Here is a 22,386-nt window from a genome sequence, read left to right as displayed (position 1 = left end):
CATTGCGTGAAGCACCGTTGCCAGATCTTGGCGCTCTAGGAAGGGAGCCAACTGCTTTGCCCGCCTTAGATGGAAAAAGGCTGACTTGGCAGTGGCTGCAATCTGGACCTCCATTGATAATGAAGGCTCCAGTAGAACTCCCAGACTCCTAACCCTGTGCGCCGCTTTCAGCGGCGCCCCGTCAAAGACCGGGAGAGGTATTTCCCCTTCCCGAGTGCCCCGACCCAGACAAAGGACTTCTGTCTTCGCTGGATTCAGTTTCAGCCCGCTCCTCCTCAACCAAGTTGCCATATCCTGCAAGGCCCGGTCTAAATTCTCTGGGACGCAGTCAGGCCGGCCGTCCATCAGCAGATAGAGTTGGGTGTCATCTGCATATTGATGGCACCCAAGTCCATGTCTCCTGGCAATCTGGGCAAGGGGGCGCATATACATATTAAATAACATTGGTGAGAGAACTGCCCCCTGAGGCACTCCACAATCCAGTGTGCGCCTCTGGGACCGCTCGCCCCCAATTGCCACCCGTATAGAGTGCATAGAGTAGAACGTATAGAGTGCATAGAATAGAACAGATTAGATTAGTGCAGGGTATGTTGGTTGGACCATTTTGGCCCAATAATATTGTGTGGGGAGGATTATGACTGGGTCAGGGATTCCAGTTATATGGGGGCAGGGAAGATATGATGGTTGGTCCAGGTCTTTGAGTTTTGAAAGAGACCAGAGATGTCGGGATGCTCGGACCTCTTCCCACCTGCATCCCATCCCAAGGTATGTCGGTTGTGGAGCCAGGACAAATTACTCAGCTCCGACAGTGGTGTTGATTAATTCCAGATCTATCAACAATAAGACCCATACTCTGTGAGATTATTTCATGGAGCAACAGATAGATCTGGCATGTGTGATCGAGACCTGGGCGCGTGACGGTGAAACTGTGAACCAACTTGCTCCGCCTGGGTTCTCGGTCCTCCACCAATCGCAGACAACCCGGCGGGAAGGGGGGTTTGCAATGCTCATTCATTACGCTTTTTCTTTCAGGGCACTCCCTGCCCCAAATATCACTGGCATTGAATGTGTCGGCTTGATGTGGGAGGTTGAGGAGAGTTTGGCTATCTGGGTGGTGTACCAGCTGCCTAACATGCCCCCAGTGAGCCTGCCTGCCCTGCTGGACACAGTGTCGGCCTGGGCGTTGCTTCCCAGGTTAATGGTCTTGGGGGATTTCAATGTCCATGCGGACAACATGCCATCCATGCAGGCACAGGACCTAGTGTCTTCCATGGTGGCACTGGGACTCAGCCAGATTATATCGACCTCCACACACCAGGCTGGGCACAAGCTGGATTTGGTTTTTGGGGCTGGGATAACATCTGATCTGATATCTGTTGTTCCAGTTCCATGGTCAGAGCATTATGCTCTGAAAGTCTGATTTGACCTGCAGCCCTCCTGTTTAGGCGGCTGGCAAATTTATGCTTGCTTGCCAAGCCAATTGGACCCAGAGCGGTTTCAAGAAGCTCTGCAGGATCCGATGCCCCCTGGTGGATCGTTAGATGAGCTAATGGAGGACTGGTATTTGTGGTTCTCTGCTGCCATCGACGATGGCACGTGCACAACATGTATGGGGGAAAAAAACCAAGAGAGCTGGAGGGGGGGCATGGTGCGGTGTTTTGCCTCTAGCAGCAGAAACCTTAGCGCCGGCCCTGGGGGTAGGTATTTGTGGGTTTCCTGCATTGTGCAGGGGGTTGGACTAGATTACCCTGGAGGTCCCTTCCAACTCTACGATTCTTCCCTGCATGCATCAGAAGGAGCAGTAGGGTTGCCAAGTCCAATTCAAGAAATTTCTGGGGACTTTGGGGGTGGAGCCAGGAGTAAGGTTGTGACAAGCACAACTGAGCTCCAAAGGGAGTTCTGGCCATCACTTTTAAAGGGACTGCACACCTTTTAAATGCCTTCCCTCCACTGGAAATAATGAAGGATGGGGCACCTTCTTTGGGGGCTCATAGAATTGGACCCCCTGGGTCCCATCTTTTTGAAACTTGGAGGGTGTTTTGAGGAGAGGGACCGGATGCTATGCTGCAAACGTGGCGCATCTACCTCAAGAAACAGCCCCATAGAGTTCCCTTGGGGAAACCATAGAGTTTTCCCGGAAGCTCCTAGAAAAGCTGGTGCACGGCGTTGGCGGTGTGATGATGTCACCTGTGGGACTTGGCAACCCTAAGCCAAACTCCAGTATTCCAGTGATGATTCCATGGTACCTGGAGGAGCTATTGTTCCTCTTTTTCTGGTGCTGAAGTCTTCAAGATAGGCCTCTCTCAGTGGGTTGGATGTCAAAAATCAGAGTGACAAATATACCGGATGTAGGGCCTACTCTGTTGCACTCTCCTTGGTCACTTTTAGAAACAAGCCAAAGGCCTTTTCTTTTGTTGCTGTTAATTACACCAGCGTTTGTGCATATTGTTGTGCATGAGCCACTTGTGGGAAGGGCGGGATACAAATCTTAAATAAATAAATAAAATAAATAAATAAAAAATATTCTTTGGGTCCTTCTTCACTATTTGTGACACTGCCTATGTTTATTTTTTTCTTCATTTCTTTTCATTCTTTTTTTTATCTTTTAAATACTTGCATTGAACTTGTAATGTTTTCCTAGGTGGAAGCCACTTTGAGGGTTCTTAAGGCAGAATACGAAGGCAAAAATGGAGACGCAAATAAAGGAAACTAAAAAGCTTGTTTATAGTCCAGTGGGAAAATCTCCCAGACAATCGCACACTTATGCATCATACCCAAACTTGCTACAAAAATACAAATGCATTAGCACGAATGACAAAATATGCTGGAAATGGAAAACACAAGGATGCAGAAGAGAAATTTTATCTATATAGAAAGTATATTTATAGGTACGTACGCACACAAACAACTTGTCTTTCAGAAGCATTTATGGTTTGCTATAAAAAAAAGTCCATAGCATTCCTATCTCCCCCAAACACTTGTCAGATCACAAGAGGAATAATATAACATTTGTCAGCTTTTTCCAGAATGCAGCGAAAGATGGTAGACTCCCATCTAAGGAAGACCCTCTCTGTATCAGGGTGGTGGACCATTTATGAGAAGCCTCTTTCAGAGAGGGGGGAGGGGAAGATTTCATTTCCGCAAGCTTTTTCCCTATCTAAAAGTGCATGGGAGGAAGGGAAACATTTTCAGTTTAAACCTCAGTCTGCGCCAATTACGTACAAGCAGGACTTTTTTTGTAGCAGGAACTCCTTTGCACATAAGGCCACACACTCCTGACGTAGCCAATCCCCCAAGAGCTTACAGTAGGCCCTGTAAGAAGAGCCCCGTAAGGTCTTGGAGGATTGGCTACAGCAGGGGTGTGTGGCCTAATATGCAAAGGAGCTCCAGCTACAAGGGGGGTGGGAAGCCCTGTGTACAAGTCTGGAAGTGTGAGTTGCATCTTAAACCTTCCCCCAACTTCTCTTCCCACAATTCCCAAGGCAACTTTTCATCTCAGCCAGTTTCTAAAGCCTACATATGTGCTCAGCTATGAGCAAATTGTCCTGGAGGAAGTCAAAAGGCTACAGAGAAGTGTGTGCAATTGTTTTTCTCACTCACGTGCTCATTTGGCAGTATTAATCAGATTTTGTCAACCTGCTGACACCCCTCCCCCAGTTTTAGGGTTACCAGGTCTCCGGCAGCCTCCGTCATCACACCGCCGACTTCAAGCACAGGCTGCTGTAGAAGCTTCCGGAAAAACTCTACGGTTTTCCCAGACTCTCTAGCAATTTGAGAGGGGAAACTCTATGATACAATAGGCACCATAGAGTTTTCCCTCCCAAATTGAAAGAGCGTCCGGGGAAACCGGAGAGTTTTCCTGGAAGCTCCTAGAGCAGCCAGTGCACAACGTCGCCAGCACGATGACGTCACTGCGAGTGACGTCATCGAGTCAGCAATGTCAGGGGAGGATCCCCCCCCCACCAGCCCAATGAGGGCCAGCAGGTTGGGCACCTCCTGGGTAGGGGAACCCCTGCCTGGCCCGGAAACATGGCAGCTGTACCCGGCTTTATACTTGATTGAGGCATGTGCAAATTTAAACGAGTCTGGCATAAGCTTTTGGAAATACTTATGCCTACTTACTTACCACAACTTTGTATTTTTCAAGCACATAAATGAGCCTCCCGGATAATTTCAAAGGCTCATCGTGTAGGCTAGCAGTAGAACCGCTAGACTGGAATTCAGTAGAACTGTAGAGACCAGCAAGGGGGTAAGAGCTTCAAGCCATCTGACAAAGGCAGCTTTTATTCTCAAAGGCTCCTATCCTGAAAATCATGTCGGTCTCTGAGGTGCTACAGGACAGGAGTCCAGCTGTCCTCCCAAATAACATCACTTTGGTCATTTTCGCACTCACCTTAATCGGCAGCGACGACCCTCTTCACCGCGCAGGATCTGCGCGGATTTCGCACTAATTGCCGCGGAGCACCCAGAAGAGCCGGAAAGTCCCGGCGCTTTTGCGGCGCAAACGGAAACCGCCAAAAACCAGTTGCCGTTTGCGCCGCAAAAGCGCCGGGACTTTCCGGCTCTTCTGGGTGCTCCGCGGCAATTAGTGCGAAATCCGCGCAGATCCTGCGCGGTGAAGAGGGTCGTTGCTGCCGATTAAGGTGAGTGCGAAAACGCCCTTTGAGAACTTCAAAAGTTACAGCAGCCAAGTTGTTAGAGTCACTGCCTTCTTTCAGGTTATTATTAGTGAAACTCAGTTGTAAAATATATATGAGTCTTTGGTAATTCATTAATGTTTCACTCCCTGGCAAAGTGCAGTTGTAAAATGATTGCGTTTTACCTTTCCACTGGTGGAGGCAGATATTTCCCCAGCTTTCCCTGGCAACCCCATGTGGTTTGGTGTAGTGGTGAACTGCATGGACTCTTATCTGGGAGAACCGGGCTTGATTCCCCACTTCTAGCTGCTGGAATGGCCTTGGGTCAGCCATAGCTCTGGCAGAGGTTGTCCTTGAAAGGGCAGCTGCTGGGAGAGAACTCTCAGCTCTACCTACCCCACAAGGTATCTGTTGTGGGGGGAGAAGATACAGGAGATTGTAATAGGGTTGCCAAGTCCCCCAAGGCCTCTGATGGGGGACTCACAAGTGACATCATCGTGCCTGCAATGTTGCACACTGGCCGCTCTGGGAGCTTCCGGGAAAACTCTATGGTTTTTCTGGACACTCTAGCAATTTGGGAGGGAAAGCTCTATGATACATGATGTCATGCAAGTGATGTCATTGCGCTGGCGACATCAGGGGAGGATCCCCCCGCCGGTCCAATGTGGGCCGGCGGGTTGGGAAACTCCAGGGCAGGAGAACCCCAACCTGGCCCGGGGACTCGGCAGCCCTAGATTGTAAGCTGCTCTGAGACCGATTCCCCACTCACCTTGTTCCAGTCTCGTCTCTCCTTTTCCCATGGCGCTTCTGCTGGATTTTGCACAAGCTGTCCCGGGGCAGCAAGTTGGCCTGCCTCTTTTCAAGTTCTTTCTGTGATAGGCAGGATCTGCTGTGGAGGGAACTTTAAAAGAGGCGGGCCAACTCACCATCCTGGGGCAGCATGCGCGAAATCCAGCAGAAGCCCCACGGGAAAAGGAGCAACGAGACCGGAACAAGGCGAGTGGGGAATCGGTCTGAGACTCTGGTTCAGAGAGAAGGGCAAGGTATAGATCTATGGTCTTCTTCTTCTTGAAAGGCATTATTGGGAGACGGAGACATTCATAGAAAAAAGGTCATGCAAGTTGGGAGGGATGCAGTGAGGACAGCAATTGAGTACTTCTGTCTCTTTCCATCAGGAAAATTGTGGTACTTAACCAGCTAGCTTTACATGTGGAGATATTGTAACATGCAAAAGCATCCCCTTGCTAAAGGTAAAAGGTAGTCCCCTGTGCAAGCACCAGTTGTTTTCGACTCTGGGGTGACGTTGCTTTCACAATGTTTTCACGGCAGACTTTTTACGGGGTGTTTTGCCATTGCCTTCCCCAGTCATCTGCGCTCCCCCCCCCCCAGCAAGCTGGGTACTCATTTTACCAACCTCAGAATGATGGAAGGCTGAGTCAACCTGGAGCCAGCTACCTGAACTCAGCTTCCGCTGGGAATTGAACTCAGGTCATTAGCAGAGTGCTCCGACTGCAGTACTGCAGCTTTACCACTCTGCGCCACGGGGCTCTATATCCCCTTGCTAGTGCAGAGCAAATGTGTCTTTCGGGTAGGGTTGCCAGTTCTCAGTTGGGGGGAGGGAATCCCCTGGTCTGGAGGCCCTCCCATTGCTACAGGGCTAACATAAAGTGGAGTAGGGAAGAAATTCTGCTGAGCATTCCATTATACTCTATGGAGACCAGTCCCTATAAGGTATAATGGAGAATCCGTCCAGGGGTTTCTGGGGCTCTGGGGAAGGTTGTTATTGTTTAGGTACAGGCACCAAATTTTCAGCATAGCATCTGCTAACTCTCCTTTAAAAAATCCCCCCAGTTTCAAAAAACATTGGACCAGGGGATCCAATTCTATGAGCCCCAAAAGAAGATGCCCCTATCCTTCATTGTTTCCAATGGAGGGAAGGCATTTAAAAGGAGCACAGTCCCTTTAAATGTGGGGGCCAGAACTCCTTTTGGAGTTCAGTTCTGCTTGTCACACCCTTGCTCCTGGCTCTGCCCCAATGTCTCCTGGCTCCACCCCCAAAGTCTCCTGGCTCCACCTCCAAAGTCCCCAGATATTTCCTGCGTCGGACATGGCGACCCTTCTTTGAGGGAATGAAGTATATATTTGAGATTGTGTACCAACACTCAAGAATGAGGGGAAACAAGCATTCTTAAACAAAAGAGGGGAAACAAGCATTCTTAAACAAAAGAGGTTGAATTTAATGAACAGAAACAAAATAATTTAACATTGTAAGTGGTTTGGAAGGTAAATTGTGATTTACATAAAAGAAAAAAAATTAGGCTGCTTACAGACGGGCAGTTTGGGATGACTGAGAGGTGTCCCATATCGGGCAGGCTCAAAACCGTCCACACGCATCCCAGCAAGCCGTCCATATACTCCCTGGCAAGCCGTTCCCATCCTGCCCGCGGGGCAGCACAGAACGATCAGATGGTTGTAGCACACCACTCCCTTGGCACAGTTTGGGTTTCTTTTTTCCCATACATTTTAATGGTCATGCACGTATGTACTCATGTTCGCATGTGCACATGCACTGCGGGCAGGGTTTTTTTTTTTTAAAGAATACCAGTGAGCGCCAAGAGCAGATGGGCGGGTTCACATTGCCAAGGCACCTTGCTTGCACGCTTCCACATTCAGACGCCGAAGAGGCGACTGGCGAGCGGCTCAGATATTTGCTACCACTTCAAAAGTGGCAGTTTTCTGAGCCACTCTGTGGAGGACGGGGAGAGGACGGGATGGGGGGGTGGGCTGCAGATGCGCTCGTTTGGACGGGTTTTTCTAGACCGTTCCTGAGGCGTCTCTGGGTCTCCTTAAACTGCCCGTCTATAAGCAGCCTTAGAAAAACACCCCAAAACCTTTTCCCTAATAAGCTACCTGCATACAGGGGGAAATCTGAAAGGGGAAAACCAAAACCTGGTCTAGGAGGAAAGAGGGAGGGATTTCTTGGTGACACTGAGGCAAGTTTGGAGGCTTGAAATTGACCAGTGTGAAAAGGTGGGTCTGTGGAGCAATGGAAATAGCAGAAAGCCACTTGTGAAGCTGGAGAAACTGGAGGAGTCCAAACCTGCTACGAAAATTGGAGCTGAAGGGGGTAAATCTTTATACTTTGTTGCAAAGAGTGAGGAGGGGAAGGGCTGTTGGCATTGGAATGCGAGACTGCTGAAAATTCAGTATCTCTGGATATGAATTTGTTTGCATTGGGGTGGAATTCTAGCAGGCGTTCCTTTGCATATTAGGCTTCACAACCCTGCTGTAGCCAATCCTCCAAGAGCTTACAAAAAAGAGCCTTGTAAGCTCTTGGAGGATTGGCTACTTCAGGGGTGTGTGGCCTAACATGCAAAGGAGCTCCAGCTAGAATTCCACCCCTAGTTTGCATTGTGGAGGAAAGTCTTCCTTTTTTCATGGAAAGTACCAAAAATGTTCCCTTGGGGAGATCTGGAAGTTAGTTAGCGAAGTATTTATGGCTGGGCATTTGACAGTACAACAGCACTATCCAGTTGTTAAGATATGGGAGAAATTGCTGGAATTAGCCCAGTTGCTTATTATCTTGGAGATCTGGGTCATTTGTTGAGATCAAATTATCAAGGAGGGAGTGCCAAGGTCCTTAAGGGAGGGGGGAGCAGCCCTCCGATGGGCTTTGTGTGACTGATGGAAAAGTGACCCTACATGCCTTAAACCCATAGTGTGACTCACAGCCATTCGATATTAGTTTGATCACTGATGCCCCATGGGGGACCTCATTCTTGTAATGTTTGATCCCCATGTGTACATTTGTACATCTCAGTATAGGCCTAGAGATGAGACAGACTCCATCCATTATTTCTAGACCCATGCTGAGATGTACAAGGGCATACATGAGAACTGAACGTTACAAAAATGAGGGTCCCCCCCCCATGTGTTGAAGGTCTAGGGAGCATCAGTGGTGTCAACCAGGGCTTTTTTTTTGTAGCAGGAACTCTTTTGCATATTAGGCTACACCCTCCCTCCCATGTAGCTGGGATTGCCAAGTCCCCCTCAGCCTTCAGCAGGGGACTGTTTTCGCAAGTGACGTTATAATGCCAGCGACGTCACACGCCAGCCGCCCTAGGAGCTTCCAGGAAGATGCTATGGTTTTCCCGGATGCTCTAGCAATTTAGGAGGGAAAACTCTATAGTACAATAGGTAAAGCCATAGTTTCCCCAGAAGCTCCTAGAGCAGCCAGCGTGATGACATCACTTGTGAGCGATGTCATAGCGCCGGCAACTTCAGGAGAAGATCCTAATGCAGGAAACCCCGCCCAGCCTGGGAACTTGGCAGCCCTAGATGTAGCCAATCCTTAGGGTTGCCAATCCCCAGGTGGGGGCAGGGGATCCCCCGGTTTGGAGGCCCTCCCCCCGCTTCAGGGTCGTCAGAAAGCGGGGGGAGGGGAGGGAAATGTCTGCTGGGAACTCTGTTATTCCCTATGGAGATTGATTCCCATAGAAAATCATGGAGAATTGATCCATGGGTATCTGGGGCTCTGTGGGGGCTGTTTTTTGGAGTAGAGGCACCACATTTTCAGCGTAGCATCTAATTCCTCTCCCCAAAATACCCACCAAGTTTCAAAAAGATTGGACCAGAGGGTCCAATTCTATGAGCCCCCAAAGAAGGTGCCTCTACCCTTCATTATTTCCTATGGAAGGAAGGAATTGAAAAGGTGTGGCGTCCCTTTCAATGTAATGGCCAGAACTCCCTTTGGAGTTCAATTATGCTTGTCACAGCCTTGATCTTGGCTCCACCCCTAATGTCTCCTGGCTCCACCCCCAAAGTCCCCAGATATTTCTTGAATTGGACTTGGCAACTCTACCAATCCTCTAAGGGTTTACAGGGCTTTTCTAACAAGGCCTACTGTAAGCTCTTGGAGGATTGGCTACATTGCAGGGGGGGGTCCTAATATGCAAAGGAGTTCCTGCTACAAAAAAAGCCCTGGTGTAACTGATTATCTTCACCCCCCCCCTCAGCTTTTCATTACTAATGCCATAAGATAATGCTTGCAGATAAAAAAAAATCGATCATCTCATCTAAGACTTTTTTATTGATTGAACTTTATAAGCCTACCTAGAAATAATCGGTCCCTTGTTTCTCCAGGTGGGGTTGTTTCACTAATAATTTCTGCCTAGAAATATTTTCTGTAACCTTTTTTTAAAAAAAATCATTCAAATAAAGGACTGTAGTCCGGCGGGTTCTTCATCTGGCTGCAAGGGTCCAAAAGCAACTCTCCACCAGAGGAGGTGATTATTTCTTCCTGGGAAGAGAAAATAAATTGCATCAGCAGCATGAAAATAGATTGTGTTGCGATGGTAAGGCTACAACCCTAAATCAGACTAACAGTGCAATCCTCAACAGAGTTCCTTCTCATTTATTTTATTCCAACAATCTATTAATTGCCTTTCTTACACTGAGGAACTCAAATTGTTTTACAATACAAATAAAACAACATTTATTTTTTTTAAAAAAACACACTCAAAAGACCACAGTTTAAAATCTCAATTAGGACCAGGGCCTGTTTTGTAGCAGGAATTCCGTTGCATATTTATTTATTTATTTTTATTTATATTTTGATTTATATCCCGCCCTTCCCACCGAAGTGGCTCATATTAGGCCACTTCCCCTGATGTAGCCAATCCTCCTGGAGTTTACAGGGTTCTTTCATGGGGCCTGCTATAGGCTCTTAGAGATGATGATGATGATATTGGATTTATATCCCGCCCTCCACTCCGAATTGCAGAGTCTCAGAGCGGCTCATAACCTCCTTTACCTTCCTCCCCCACAACAGACACCCTGTGAGGTGGGTGGGGCTGGAGAGGGCTCTCACAGCAGCTGCCCTTTCAAGGACAGAGTCTCAGAGCGGCTCACAATCCCCTTTATCTTCTTCCCCCACAACAGACACCCTGTGAGGTGGGTGGGGCTGAGAGGGCTGTCACAGCAGCTGCTCTTTTAAGGACAACCTCTGCCAGAGCTGTGACTGACTCAAGGCCATTCCAGCAGCTGCAAGTGGAGGAGTGGGGAATCAAACCCGGTACTCCCAGAAAAGAGTCCGCACACTTAACCACTACACTGAACTGGCTCTTGGATTGCTTACATCAGGGGAGTGTAGCCTAATATGAAATGGAGTTCCTGCTATAAAAAAAAAGCCCTGATTAGGACTACCAATAAATAAAAGCGAAATAGTCAAATGCACTCCAAAATGAAAAAATATCTTCAATTGCCTCCTCAAGATAGTAAGTGAGGGGGCAAGGTGCACCTCCCTGGGGCAATTGTTCCATAGTCATGGGGTTGCCACCGAAAAGGCCCTTTCTCGGATGCCCACCAGATGAATTTCTTTGATTGATGGAAGTGTCAGGAGGACCTCTTCCTGTGGTCATAATTTCCAAGCAGGAACATATGGGAGAAGATAGTCCTTCAGCAACGCCCCAGTCACATACTAATTTCTGTAGCAGAGGTCATACGCTCCCAGTAGGAAAGGAAAGGAAAGGTCCCCTGTGCAAGCACCAGTCGTTTCCGACTCTGGGGTGATGTTGCTCTCACAACTTTTTCACGGCAGACTTTTTACAGGGTGGTTTGTCATTGCCTTCCCCGTCATCTACACTTCCCCCCCTCCCAGCATGCTGGGTACTCATTTTACCAACCTCGGAAAGATGGAAAGCTGAGTCAACCTCCAGCCAGCTACCTGAAAACCCAGCTTCCGCCGGGGATCGAACTCAGGTCGTGAGCAGAGCTTAGGACTGCAGTACTGCAGCTTTAACACTCTGCGCCACGGGGCTCCCAGTAGCTGGCCTTTAAATCCCCGTTTTCTGATCCCTGTGGAAGCTGCAAAAACAAATGAGCAGTTGGGAAGTGCTCAGCTGTTTCAGGCTGTCTTGCGTGCTCCCTGTTGCTCAGCTGCTTTTGGTTCAGCACACAAACATCCTGGCTCGGTTCATGGTTTGAACTGAATCGCATTTTCCCCGGTTTGTGGCCATCCCTAATGCTAGTGCATGCACCCACTGGGAATACATTCAAGTGTTTGATCTCTGCTGAAGTTTGAACTGGTACAGACCAGTTCAGTCTTACTGGACTGCTGACCACTTGGCTTAGCTTTAAATTTGTAAATCTAACCCCAAATTATTTTATTAAGGGATTTTCTGTTCCACTGTTCCACTACAACTAGGCTTACAATCGACCCAAGTAGCAACCCTCAATGTAAAGGAAATCAAGAAGAACTATGCAATAACCTGAAGCATTACTATGTTTAGGTGTTAAAACAGGGGTGTCAGATCCAGCCCAGGGGCCGAATCAAGCCCTCGGAGGGCTCTTTTCAGGCCCCTGAACAACTGGCTTTTGTCTGCTTCCTACTCCCTCTCGCTTGCTTCTTTCTGCATCTCCGCTTGCTTTACAAAGCCTCCTCAATCGCACAGGAGCTACAGAGCAAAACCTCAATTTTCTCCATTGGTTGAGGCTCCTCTCCCTCCTGGTCCCCTGGGGAGGGAGGGAAAGAGCCAGAGCTTCCTTTGCCCAGTTCCCTGGATCCCCTGGGAGAAATGCAAAGAAAGTACCTTTAAGTCCAACAAGTGTGAAAGTTTTAAGCATGTTTTATTTTAAGATGGGTGGGGATTTTTTGTCGTGTTTGTCCGTGTCTTTTAAAAAGTTCATATCTCTGCCACCTAATCTTAAATGGGTGCACACATGACCCGGCCCGGCATGGCCCGTCCTGGCCAGGTCTCATTTATATCAGATCCAGCCCTAATAACAGATGAGTTTGACACTCCTGTGTTAAAAATCTCAGATGACTAGGACTGATTACATGGGGGCAGGGCTTTTTTGTAGCAGGAACTCCTTTGCATATTAGGCCACACGCCCCTGATGTAGCCAATCCCCCTGGAGACTACAGTAGGCCCTGTACGAAGAGCCTGCTACAGTCTTGGAGGATTGGCTACATCAGGGGTGTGTGGCCTACTATGCAAAGGAGTTCCTGCTATGAAAAAAGAAGCCCTGCGTGGGGGTCTAATTGATGATAATGAAGGTTCCAGAGGGGAAGAGCTTACAGCATCAGGGAAACCCCCTCCCCAAAAATGCTATCCTATGTCCAGCTAATAGCAGAGGTGCATGGGGAAGAGATTGTTTTCATCGCTAAGCGATTGATGCTAAACAACGGTCGGAGCGTGGAGAGATGCTCCCAGTGCAATCCTACATTGAATTACTCCACATCCATCGATTTCAGTGGGTTTAAACTGAGGCCCCTCCACGTGAGGTAATTGTTCCTCCCAGCAGAAAAGAGACTGGCAACCATATTTTTTTAATTGTTTTCAGTTCAGGAAACGCTAGGAGATCTTTCTCCATCTAGAATGTGGCGCTAAGCGATCAGCACAATATCAATTATTCAACCGGCCCCCCGTTCATCTTTGCCATGGGCAAAGTTTCTTCTTCCCGCCGCATGTTCTCTTGCCCTCTCATAACCCCCCCCCCGTCTGCTATAGGTCTGCAGTTGCACCTGGTCCTTCTGATGCTTCTACATAAACAACAATCATTCAAAACGCTTTCAAGATGGATTTCTTTTCTTCAGCTTTAGCTTACGGGTCATTATGCACTGAAGAAATGGTATCTTGACGAGTCTGGCATATTGAGATTCCTCGAGGGAACTGAAGAGAGGAGCTTTGGGACGGGTGGGTTGCTTTGTTTTTTCAGTTATTTTTGTTTAAAAGAAATATTTAGAAAACCAAAGATACGAGAGCCGAAGAAAAAACCCCGAGAGCTGCAAGTTGAAGGGGCGAAACCTATGGAAATCAATAGTAAAACTCCAATTGATTTTCACGGAGAAAAGAGGGCAGCCCGTATCGGAAGATCTCCATCCGTGCCAAAAGCCATAAAAGTTTTCTCTCTTACCGAATCTTTTCTTCAAGAGGACAAAAGGTTATGAGGACATTCTGTGTACTTTCAAAGCGGCAGCGGGGCAGACCAAGAGGAATGCGCTCAGCCCTGGAACTACAATTGCAGGCAGAAGTGTGCCAGTGTGCAGTCCAGAGTCGATGCTTGTCTCTAGGCTGGAGCCATGTCTCTTTCAACATCTCAAAAGTGGCTGAGGCACATAGTTGCCTAGCCAGCATTCAAGGGCCTGCCTGGCATATGGGTGCCCCCAGAGAACTTTCGGAAGAGTTCAGACAGATAAGTAGGAAGGCCTTGTGGCTACCGAGCGGTGTCCCCCTTGTAAGGGAGAGTCACCTTCCACTCTTCAGCCTGAAAAGCTCCCATCGCTTGACATAGCAGCAGGGTAGAATGAATAAAACATCACAGGGTGTTTGGAGACCATGGAATACCCATAGCTTTCTTTTCCTCTTAATTATTTTCATGTGCGAAGCAGAAATAGATCTCGTACCTGCCCTTTATTATACTAGAAAGCTTTCAGAGTGCACATGGAGAGCAAATCAACACTTGGCGTTATGTTTCCACAAAATGTTTTCTTTCTTTCCTTAAAATATATATGTATTTGTTGAAACTAGGGCTGCCAGCTCCTACCTGGCTGCCAATAGGGGACAGAAGTTCGCGCTGTGCAATGATGTCACCTGGAAGTTACGTCGTTGCGTGGAGGGCACTCTAGCATTCGGGTAAAAAAACTTCTATGGTGCCATAGAGTTTTTACCCAAATGCTAGAGCATCCTCCTCTCAACATGCCCGGCACGATGACATCAGTTCCAGGTTCCATCATCATCCCAGGCACAGTGGGCACTTACGGAGCTCTTGGGGGGTGGGAATCCCTTGCCGGTGCTGGTGGGTTGGGAGCCCCAAAACTGGGGGAACGCCTGCCTCCAGTTGAAGCTCTTTGTCGCAATACAGCTCCTGTTTTTGTTTTTATTTTAGGAGGAGGCAAGCATAACCAGAACAGGAAGGAAGGAAGACACATTGAGCTGGTAGTGCAACGAACAGTCTGTTCCTTGGTTATTTTCTTCTAGAGAAAGAAAGGCTGAGAACAGACAGGCATTCCAGGGCAGCTGAGAGGCAGCCAAAAGTGGAACGGCTCTTTTTGAGCCTTTGCACGGTGCTGGCGAGGTGGCCCCATCCCATCCGTGAGGCGGTCGGGTGCCTCCACATGGGGAGGTGCCTCAGAAGTCACTGCCCTGTGTTGGTTGAATGGGGAGAGCGCTCATGCGCAGAAGGGCTCTGACCGGTCTTCAAAGGGAAAAAAAAGCTGGAAACGGTTCGGGGCGGCTCAGCACTTCCAAGCTGCCAAGTCACCTCGTGTGCGCCCTTCCCTTTCCAGAAGATGAAGAGGTGACTGGCGGCCGGTGCAAATATTTGCTACCATTTCCAACGTGGTAGTTTTTCAGGCTGGATAAATTGGCCTGGGTAAATCGGCCTGGAGGTGACAAAACTTAAAATAAGAACCAGGCCGAGCAATTATGAATCAGTAGAAACAGCTAACCTGACCTGCATAGCCCAGGGTACCCTGATCTCATCAGATCTCAGAAGCTGCACAGGGTTGGTTTGGATGGGAGATCGCCAAGAAATATCAAGGTAGTAATGCGGAGGCAGGCGATGGCACACCAGCTCTGAACGACTTGTGCCTTGAGAAACCTACAGGGTCACTATGGCTGCTAACAGACCGGCACTTTGGCTGAACTCAGAGACGCCTCTGAGATCGACTCAAAAAACCCCTCCAGATGGCAACATTTGCCACCCGCCCCTGTCCCGTACTCACCCCATCCTCCAGGCCAATCCACCCGGCTCAAAAAGGCATCCCTTCTAAAGTGGTGCCTTTTCGCTGGGGCACCTCTGTGGTGTCTCCCAGGCCATCTGGAAGGCTGGGAAGCACCTGAAGAGCACCTGGGGAGCCGTGAATGGGATGCATGAGCGTTCCAGACACTCCCTGGGTGCCCACAGCCCACCCCTTTTCTGAGCGCCATCCAGAAGCTCCGAGGCGCTCTATTTCCGGACGGCTTTATTTGGGGCAGCTTCAAACCACCGGCCGTCTGGTATCACCCTATAAATCAGGTGTGACTTGTCAGCAAACAAAAAAGCAACACCACAAATAAACTTCAAACTCATGAGCTGTCTTCCCCTTTCCCTTGTCCCAGCAGCCACAGCACCCGAGTTTTTGGTTTTGGTTTTGGGTGTGAAAATATGAACATATGAAGCTGCCTTATACTGAATCAGACCCTCGGTCCATCAAAGTCAGTCTTGTCTACTCAGACTGGCAGCGGCTCTCCAGGGTCTCAAGCTGAGGTTTTCACACCTATTTGCCTGGACCCTTTTCAGTTGGAGATGCCAGGGATTGAACCTGGGACCTTCTGCTTCCCAAGCAGATGCTCTGCCACTGAGCCACCGTCTACAGGGGGGTGGGGGACGACCTGTATTTTTTTTTAAAGCCTGTAGCCATCAGGCAATGTGTTTCGTGAATCCCGTCTCATATACTGCTGCAAGCACGTTACAAGTGTGAGCCATTTTGTGTGAAAAGTGCAATGCATACATTTTGTAGCACTGGGACTTGCAAACATGTGCCCTCAAACCCCCTGATTTCAGGCAGTTCTGCGAACACATACTCTCAGAAATCCAAGTTTCAGGCAGCTCTACAAACATGTACCCTCAAAAAACCAAGTTTAAGGCAGTGCTGCTGATACGAACCCTCGAAAACCCAGATTTCAGACAGTGTTGCAAACATATACCCTCCAAAATCCAAGTTTCAGGTAGCTTTGCAAACGTATTCCCTTGAAAATACAGGTTTGGGACAGCGCTGCCAAAACGTTACCACCCTGAACACGCCCGATCTCATCTGATCTCAGAAGCTAAGCAGGGTCGGGCCTGGTTAGTACTTGGATGGGAGCCTGCCAGGGAATACCGGGTGCTGTAGGCTTGAGCAGAGGTCCATCAGTGGCTATTAGCCACAGTGTGTGTGTGTGTGTGTATATATATATATATATATATATATATATATATATATATATATATATATATATATATATATATATATATATATATATAAAATTATTGGCCACTGTGTGATACAGAGTGTTGGACTCGATGGGCCGTTGGCCTGATCCAACATGGCTTCTCTTATGTTCTTATGTGACACAGAGTGTTGGACTGGATGGGCCACTGGCCTGATCCAACATGGCTTCTCTTATGTTCTTATGTGACACAGAGTGTTGGACTGGAGGGGCCATTGGCCTGATCCAACACAGCTTCTCTTCTGTTCTTATGTGACTCAGAGTGTTGGACTGGAGGGGCCATTGGCCTGATCCAACATGGCTTCTCTTATGTTCTTATGTGACACAGAGTGTTGGACTGGATGGGCCGTTGGCTTCTCATGTTCTTAACGTGCCCTCGAAAACCCAGATTTCGAGCAGTGCTGCGAACATATACCCTTGAAAGTTCAGATTCAGGCCGCTCTTTAACCATATACCCTTGAAAGTCCAGGTTTCAAAGAGCGCCACAAGCGTGTCGCCTCAAAAATCCAGATTTCAGGCAGTGTTGGAAAGTGTCTGCTTAACTCAAAAATAGCTATCACAAATACTGAACGATCCAGACGGGCAGCCATGTTGGTCTGAAACAGTAGAACAACGTACGGAGTCAAGCAGCAGCTTTAAGATCAACAAGGTTTTATTCAGGATGTCAGCTTTCGTGTGCTCTAAGCACACTTCATCAGACAATAGTAAGGAATGGCAAGCAGTCCTAAATATAGAGAAAGTGGGCTGTGGGTTAGTATGCAGAGTCATGGAAATGTTTTTTAGCAGATTAAAAGAACCATGCATTGAGGTCTGGTGTTTGTTAGTGTTAACTGGGCTTAAACAACAACAAAAGGTGATATAAAGGTGCTGGTTATAATCTTTAAAGCCCTATATGGCCTGGGACCTGTCTACCTTCGGGACCGACTTTCCCCATACGTATCCCAGAGAGCACTACGTTCAGGGTCTCAAACTCTCCTTCAGGTTCCCAGACTGAAAAGCTCAATTGTCCACCACTAGAGCCAGAGCATTCTCAACAATAGCCCCCGCTCCGTGGAATGCCCTCCCCGAAAACATCAGGGCCCTGCGGGACATGCCACAGTTACGCTGGGCCTATAAGACCTAGGCTTCCCAATCCCCAGGTCCCAGAAAGGGATCCCCCGGTTTTACAGGCTTCCCCCCTCCCCCAGCCAGCTGGCTGGCGAGGGAAGCCCCGCCCCAAGAGCCATTATGCACCTCCATGAACGATTCCCATAGGGAATGATGGGGAATTGATCCGCAGGTATCAGGGGTTCTGGGGGGGGGGGCTGTTTTTTGAGATAGAGGCACCAAATTTTCAGTATAGCATCTAGTGCCTCTCCCCAAAATACCTCCCAAGTTTCAAAAAGATTGGCCACGGGGGTCCAATTCTATGAGCCCGAAAAGAAGGTGCCCCTATCCTTCATTATTTCCTGTGGAAGGAAGGCATTTAAAAATTTGTGCAGTCCCTTTAAATGTGATGGCCAGAACTCCCTTGAAGTTCAATTATGCTTGTCACACCCTTGCTCTCGGCTCCGCCCCCAATGTCTCCTGGCTCCACCCCCAAAGACTCCTGGCTCCACCCCCAAAGTCCCCAGATATTTCTTAAATTGGACTTGGCAACCCTAATAAGACCAAATTATTTAAGCTTGCCTTCAGTAGTTAAGGGGAGGTAGCAAATGTCCCACAGCACTGACAGTCCCACTGGACAAATATCGATATTGAGAATCACCAACGTGCATCTTGGATTTTATGGTTAAAATGTGTGGAATTGATTTTATTGCAGATTGTTTTTTTAGTACTCGATGTGGTTTTTAACTGTTGTCAGCCGCCCTGAGCCCATTAGGGGAAGGCGGGATGTGACTCTGATAAAATAAAAATAAAATAAAGGACATGGACATCAATCTGCTTTATTTATTTATTTGCTGAGAGCCAGTTTGGTGTCGTGGTTAAGTGCATGGACTCTTATCTCAGAGAACCGGGTTTGATTTCCCCACTCCTCCACTTGCACCTGCTGGAATGGCCTTGGGTCAGCCATAGCTCTGGCAGAGGTTGTCCTTGAAAGGGCAGCTGCTGGGAGAGCCCTCTCCAGCCCCACCCACCTCACAGGGTGTCTGTTGTAGGGGGGAGAAGATATAGGTGATTGTAAGCCGCTCTGATTGTCTGATTCAGAGAGAATAAAACTGCAATTCTTATTCTTCTTCTTCATATCACCTTTTGTTGTTGTTTCGGTCCAGTTAACACTAACTAACAAACACCAGACCCCAATGCATGATTCTTTTAAAAACATTTCCATGACTCTGCATACAAAAGCTGACATTCTGAATAAAACTTCGTTGGTCTTAAAGGTGCTACTGAACTCCTGCTTTGAAGTACTGAAAGGTCACTTGTGCCGCAGTGTCCCAGCACACAAGACTGGAATGCCAGAAACTTAATGCCCAAAAAACACTGATATGTCTGGCAGGTGAATTGCCTCCACCAGATTGCAGTAGCCGCCTAGAGTGCTTTCCGTATTGCATTTAAATGCACGCTAACTTTTAAAAAAATAAATACATTAGCGGATTTAATAATAGAAGCTAGACTGTCTGGTGCCTATACATCGGCCGTCTTCTGCCTTTATGAGAGCTGGACTAACTTTTTTCCAGTGTTTGTCATTCCAGAGCACTCAGACGGAAGCAAACACCGGAGTCAGTGGCTAGGGAGATAAGGAAGGGGGCAGCATCCCGAGACGACACTATTAGTGGCTTCTCATTTGACCGCAGACAATTAAGCGAGAGCTACCCGCTTGCTAGGGGCAGAGCCTCAAGCAAGCTTGTCAAAATGGCAGCCATTGATTTTTTTTTTCTCATCAGGGGATCCCCCCCTCCCTCCAATCTATTTTAGTTTGAATGTCAGAGGCTAATGGATCTGTTGCTTCTGACAGGTGTCTCTGCAGCTCCCTTCGATGGGGGAGCTCTCGTTGTCCTCTTATTGCTGATGATGAGCAAACAGGAATGCAGAACTTTTAGCCCAAAGCCTCCCGAAGAAATAAAGGAGTACTGTCCGTGGTTGGTCCTCGGTTGACCTTTGCTCCAAGTAGGGCCAGCAAAGCCAGAATGCAAAGAAGAAGAAGAAGACTGCAGATTTATACCTCGCCCTTCTCTCTGAATCAGAGACTCAGAGCAGCTTACAATCTCCTAGATCTTCTCCCCTCACAACAGACACTCTGTGAGGTGGGTGGGGCTGAGAGGGCTCTCACAGCAGCTGCCCTTTCAAGGACAACTCCTACAAGAGCTATGGCTGACCCAAGGCCATTCCAGCATCTGTGAGTGGGGAATCAAACCTGGATCTCTCAGATAAGAGCTCACACACTTAACCACTAGACCAAACTGGGTCTCTGTCTGCACAGGGGCGGAAGTGCCAAAAGAGCTCAGTCAGTGATGAAAAATGAAGAGGCTATACAAGATTCACTCAGTTACCTCAGTTTCATGGTGGTGGAAAATGGCATCATCACAACTAATTTGTAAGACCCTCATAGCATTTTCAAGGCAAGAGACGGAGTGAGGTAGTTTACCCTCGCCTGACTCTGTGGAATGACTCTAGACTTCCTTGGTGGTCTCCCATCCAAGTGCTAAACAGGACTGACCCTGCTTCTGAGATGCGACAAGATTCAGCAAGGGTCAGGGCCCTCAATTTTATGCAGATTGAAAAATTCAGATTTTGTTTCTACGGACCCTGAATTGCGCAGAATTAGCCCGAACTACTCTAGATCATGACTGTTCTCTCTATAGCACCATCACACTTCCATCTTTCTCTCCAAGGTCTTCATCAAAATGTAAAACATCCCTTAATGAGCTACTGTTCACTTAACCTATACCCTGCAAAGGCAAATGAGGAAACTGTCTCCTCCCACCTGGACCTCTCAGGAACTTTAGCCTTCTCTAGCCAGTTTAACAGCCTTTCTATAGCAAATGACATAATCCCACCCAGGGGTGAAATTCTAGCAGGAGCTCCTTTGCATATTAGGCCATGCCCCCTGATGTAGCCAATCTTCCAAGAGCTTACAAAAAAGAACTTTGTAAGCTCTTGGTGGATTGACTGCATTAGGGGTGTGTGGCCTAATATGCAAAGCAGCTCCTGCTAGAATTCCACCCCTGATCCCACCCCTGTCTCATCATCAGGCTCCCCCATCTTATCCCAGCCAGCTTCAACTGGGCTGACTTTGCCTCGTAATGAGATTTTGGCTGGGATAAGATTTCGTTTTTAGAATTGGGGATCAGACTAGCTAGGCAGGCATGAGCTACCTTGCAGGGGGAGCTCGGATGTTGAGACCACTTCAAAACTAATCACGTATGTTGTGATATTCTGACATATTCCTTCTTTTTCCTACAGGATCATTTTTCAGAGTGCACGGGCTCTCCCTGACCTACTCATCTCTCGAGCTCAGTGATTGATCGGTGCATCGCAATACCTTGTGGAAATCAATAAGGTCTGTGAGGGTTGCGTGCCGGTTGGGATCCACCCCCAAGAAGCTGTAGAAATCTCCGGAAGCATCCACCAGGAAATGCTTGAAGCCGCTCTGATGGCGGTAGGACAAGGCGTAACCCCAGATTTTCTCGCTGACTCGCACCAGGAAAGCTCCCTCACACTTGTTCATCAACAGCTCTTCTGCTTCCTGGCGACTAATAATACCTGACAAAGCAGAACAAAAAAAGCTGTGGTAAGAAGATTGTGGGTCTTCATGAACCTGAAAGCATAACCTCAGTTCGTTCAACAGGAATGAGGAGGCGGAGATTGGATTTATACCCCCCGTTCATTTGGATTCTCAGAGTGGCTTACCATCTCCTTTTCCTTTCCCTCCCCACAACAGATATGCTGTGAGATAGGTGGAGCTGAGAAAGCTCTGACAGAAACTGCTCTTGAGAGGAACTGCTCTGTGAGAACTCGTTTGTGACTGACCAGGGCTTTTTTTTTTTTTTGGTAGAAAAAGCCAAGCAGGAATTCATTTGCATATTAAGCCACACTCTCTGACATCACCATTGTTTTTAAAGGGGGCTTTGGTAGAAAAAGCCTGGCAGAACTCATTCGCATATTAGGCCACACCCGCTGATGCCAAGCCAGTCGGAATACCCTAGTTCTGTGCCTAGGGTTGCCAATACCAGGGTGTAAAATGCCTGGAGATTCTGGAGGCAGAGCCTTAGGAGGGAGGGGTTTAGGGAGAAGAAGAATTGCAGATTTATACCCCGCTCTTCTCTCTGAATCAGAGACTCAGAGCGGTTTACAATCTCCTTTATCTTCTCCCCCAACAACAGACATCCTGTGAGGTGGGTGGGGCTGAGAGGCCTCTCACCCAACCTCTGCCAGAGCTATGGCTAATCCAAGGCCATTCCAGCAGGTGCAAGTGGAGGAGTGGGAAATCAAACCCAGTTCTCCCAGATAAGAGTCCACGCATCTAACCACTACACCAAACTGGCTCTCCTTGGAGGAGCCACAACATGGTATAATGCAGGGGTGTCAAACTCATTTGTTATGAGGGCCGGATCTGACATAAATGAGACCTTGTCGGGCCAGGTCAAGCTGTGTCGGGCCGGGTCGTGTGTATGCATATTTAAAATTAGGTAGCAGTGATATAAACTTTTTAAAGGACACAGACAAGCACAACTAAAGATTTTTTTTTAAAAAAAACGTAAAATAAAACATTAGCACTTGTTAGTTTTAAAGGTGCTTTCTTTGTATTTCTCCCATGGGACCCAGGGGACTGGGCAAAGGAAGCTCTGGCTCTT

At 48.1% G+C, this 22,386-nt stretch overlaps 1 protein-coding gene and 1 pseudogene across 1 annotated transcript in view; one reads left to right on the top strand and one right to left on the bottom strand.

Annotated features, from left to right (window-relative positions):
- Positions 1–9,769: 9,769 nt before the first annotated feature.
- SH2D4B (SH2 domain containing 4B) overlaps positions 9,770–22,386 on the bottom strand; it is a 170,532-nt gene continuing 157,915 nt past the window's right edge. Inside the window, exons 7-8 of the mRNA XM_060241044.1 lie at positions 21,075–21,295; positions 9,770–9,936 (exon numbers count right to left, since the gene is read on the bottom strand). Of these exons, the coding sequence (XP_060097027.1) occupies positions 9,844–9,936; positions 21,075–21,295 (314 nt within the window). The 3' untranslated portion in view covers positions 9,770–9,843. The remainder of the gene's footprint in view (positions 9,937–21,074; positions 21,296–22,386) is intronic.
- LOC132574515 (5S ribosomal RNA) lies at positions 16,398–16,515 on the top strand (annotated as a pseudogene).

The sequence above is a fragment of the Heteronotia binoei genome, chromosome 6 (genome assembly GCF_032191835.1).
Source record: "Heteronotia binoei isolate CCM8104 ecotype False Entrance Well chromosome 6, APGP_CSIRO_Hbin_v1, whole genome shotgun sequence".
NCBI classification, from domain to species: Eukaryota; Metazoa; Chordata; class Lepidosauria; order Squamata; family Gekkonidae; genus Heteronotia; species Heteronotia binoei.
Note: the sequence above shows the minus strand (reverse complement) of the source record. Positions and strands in the feature narration are given on the sequence as shown.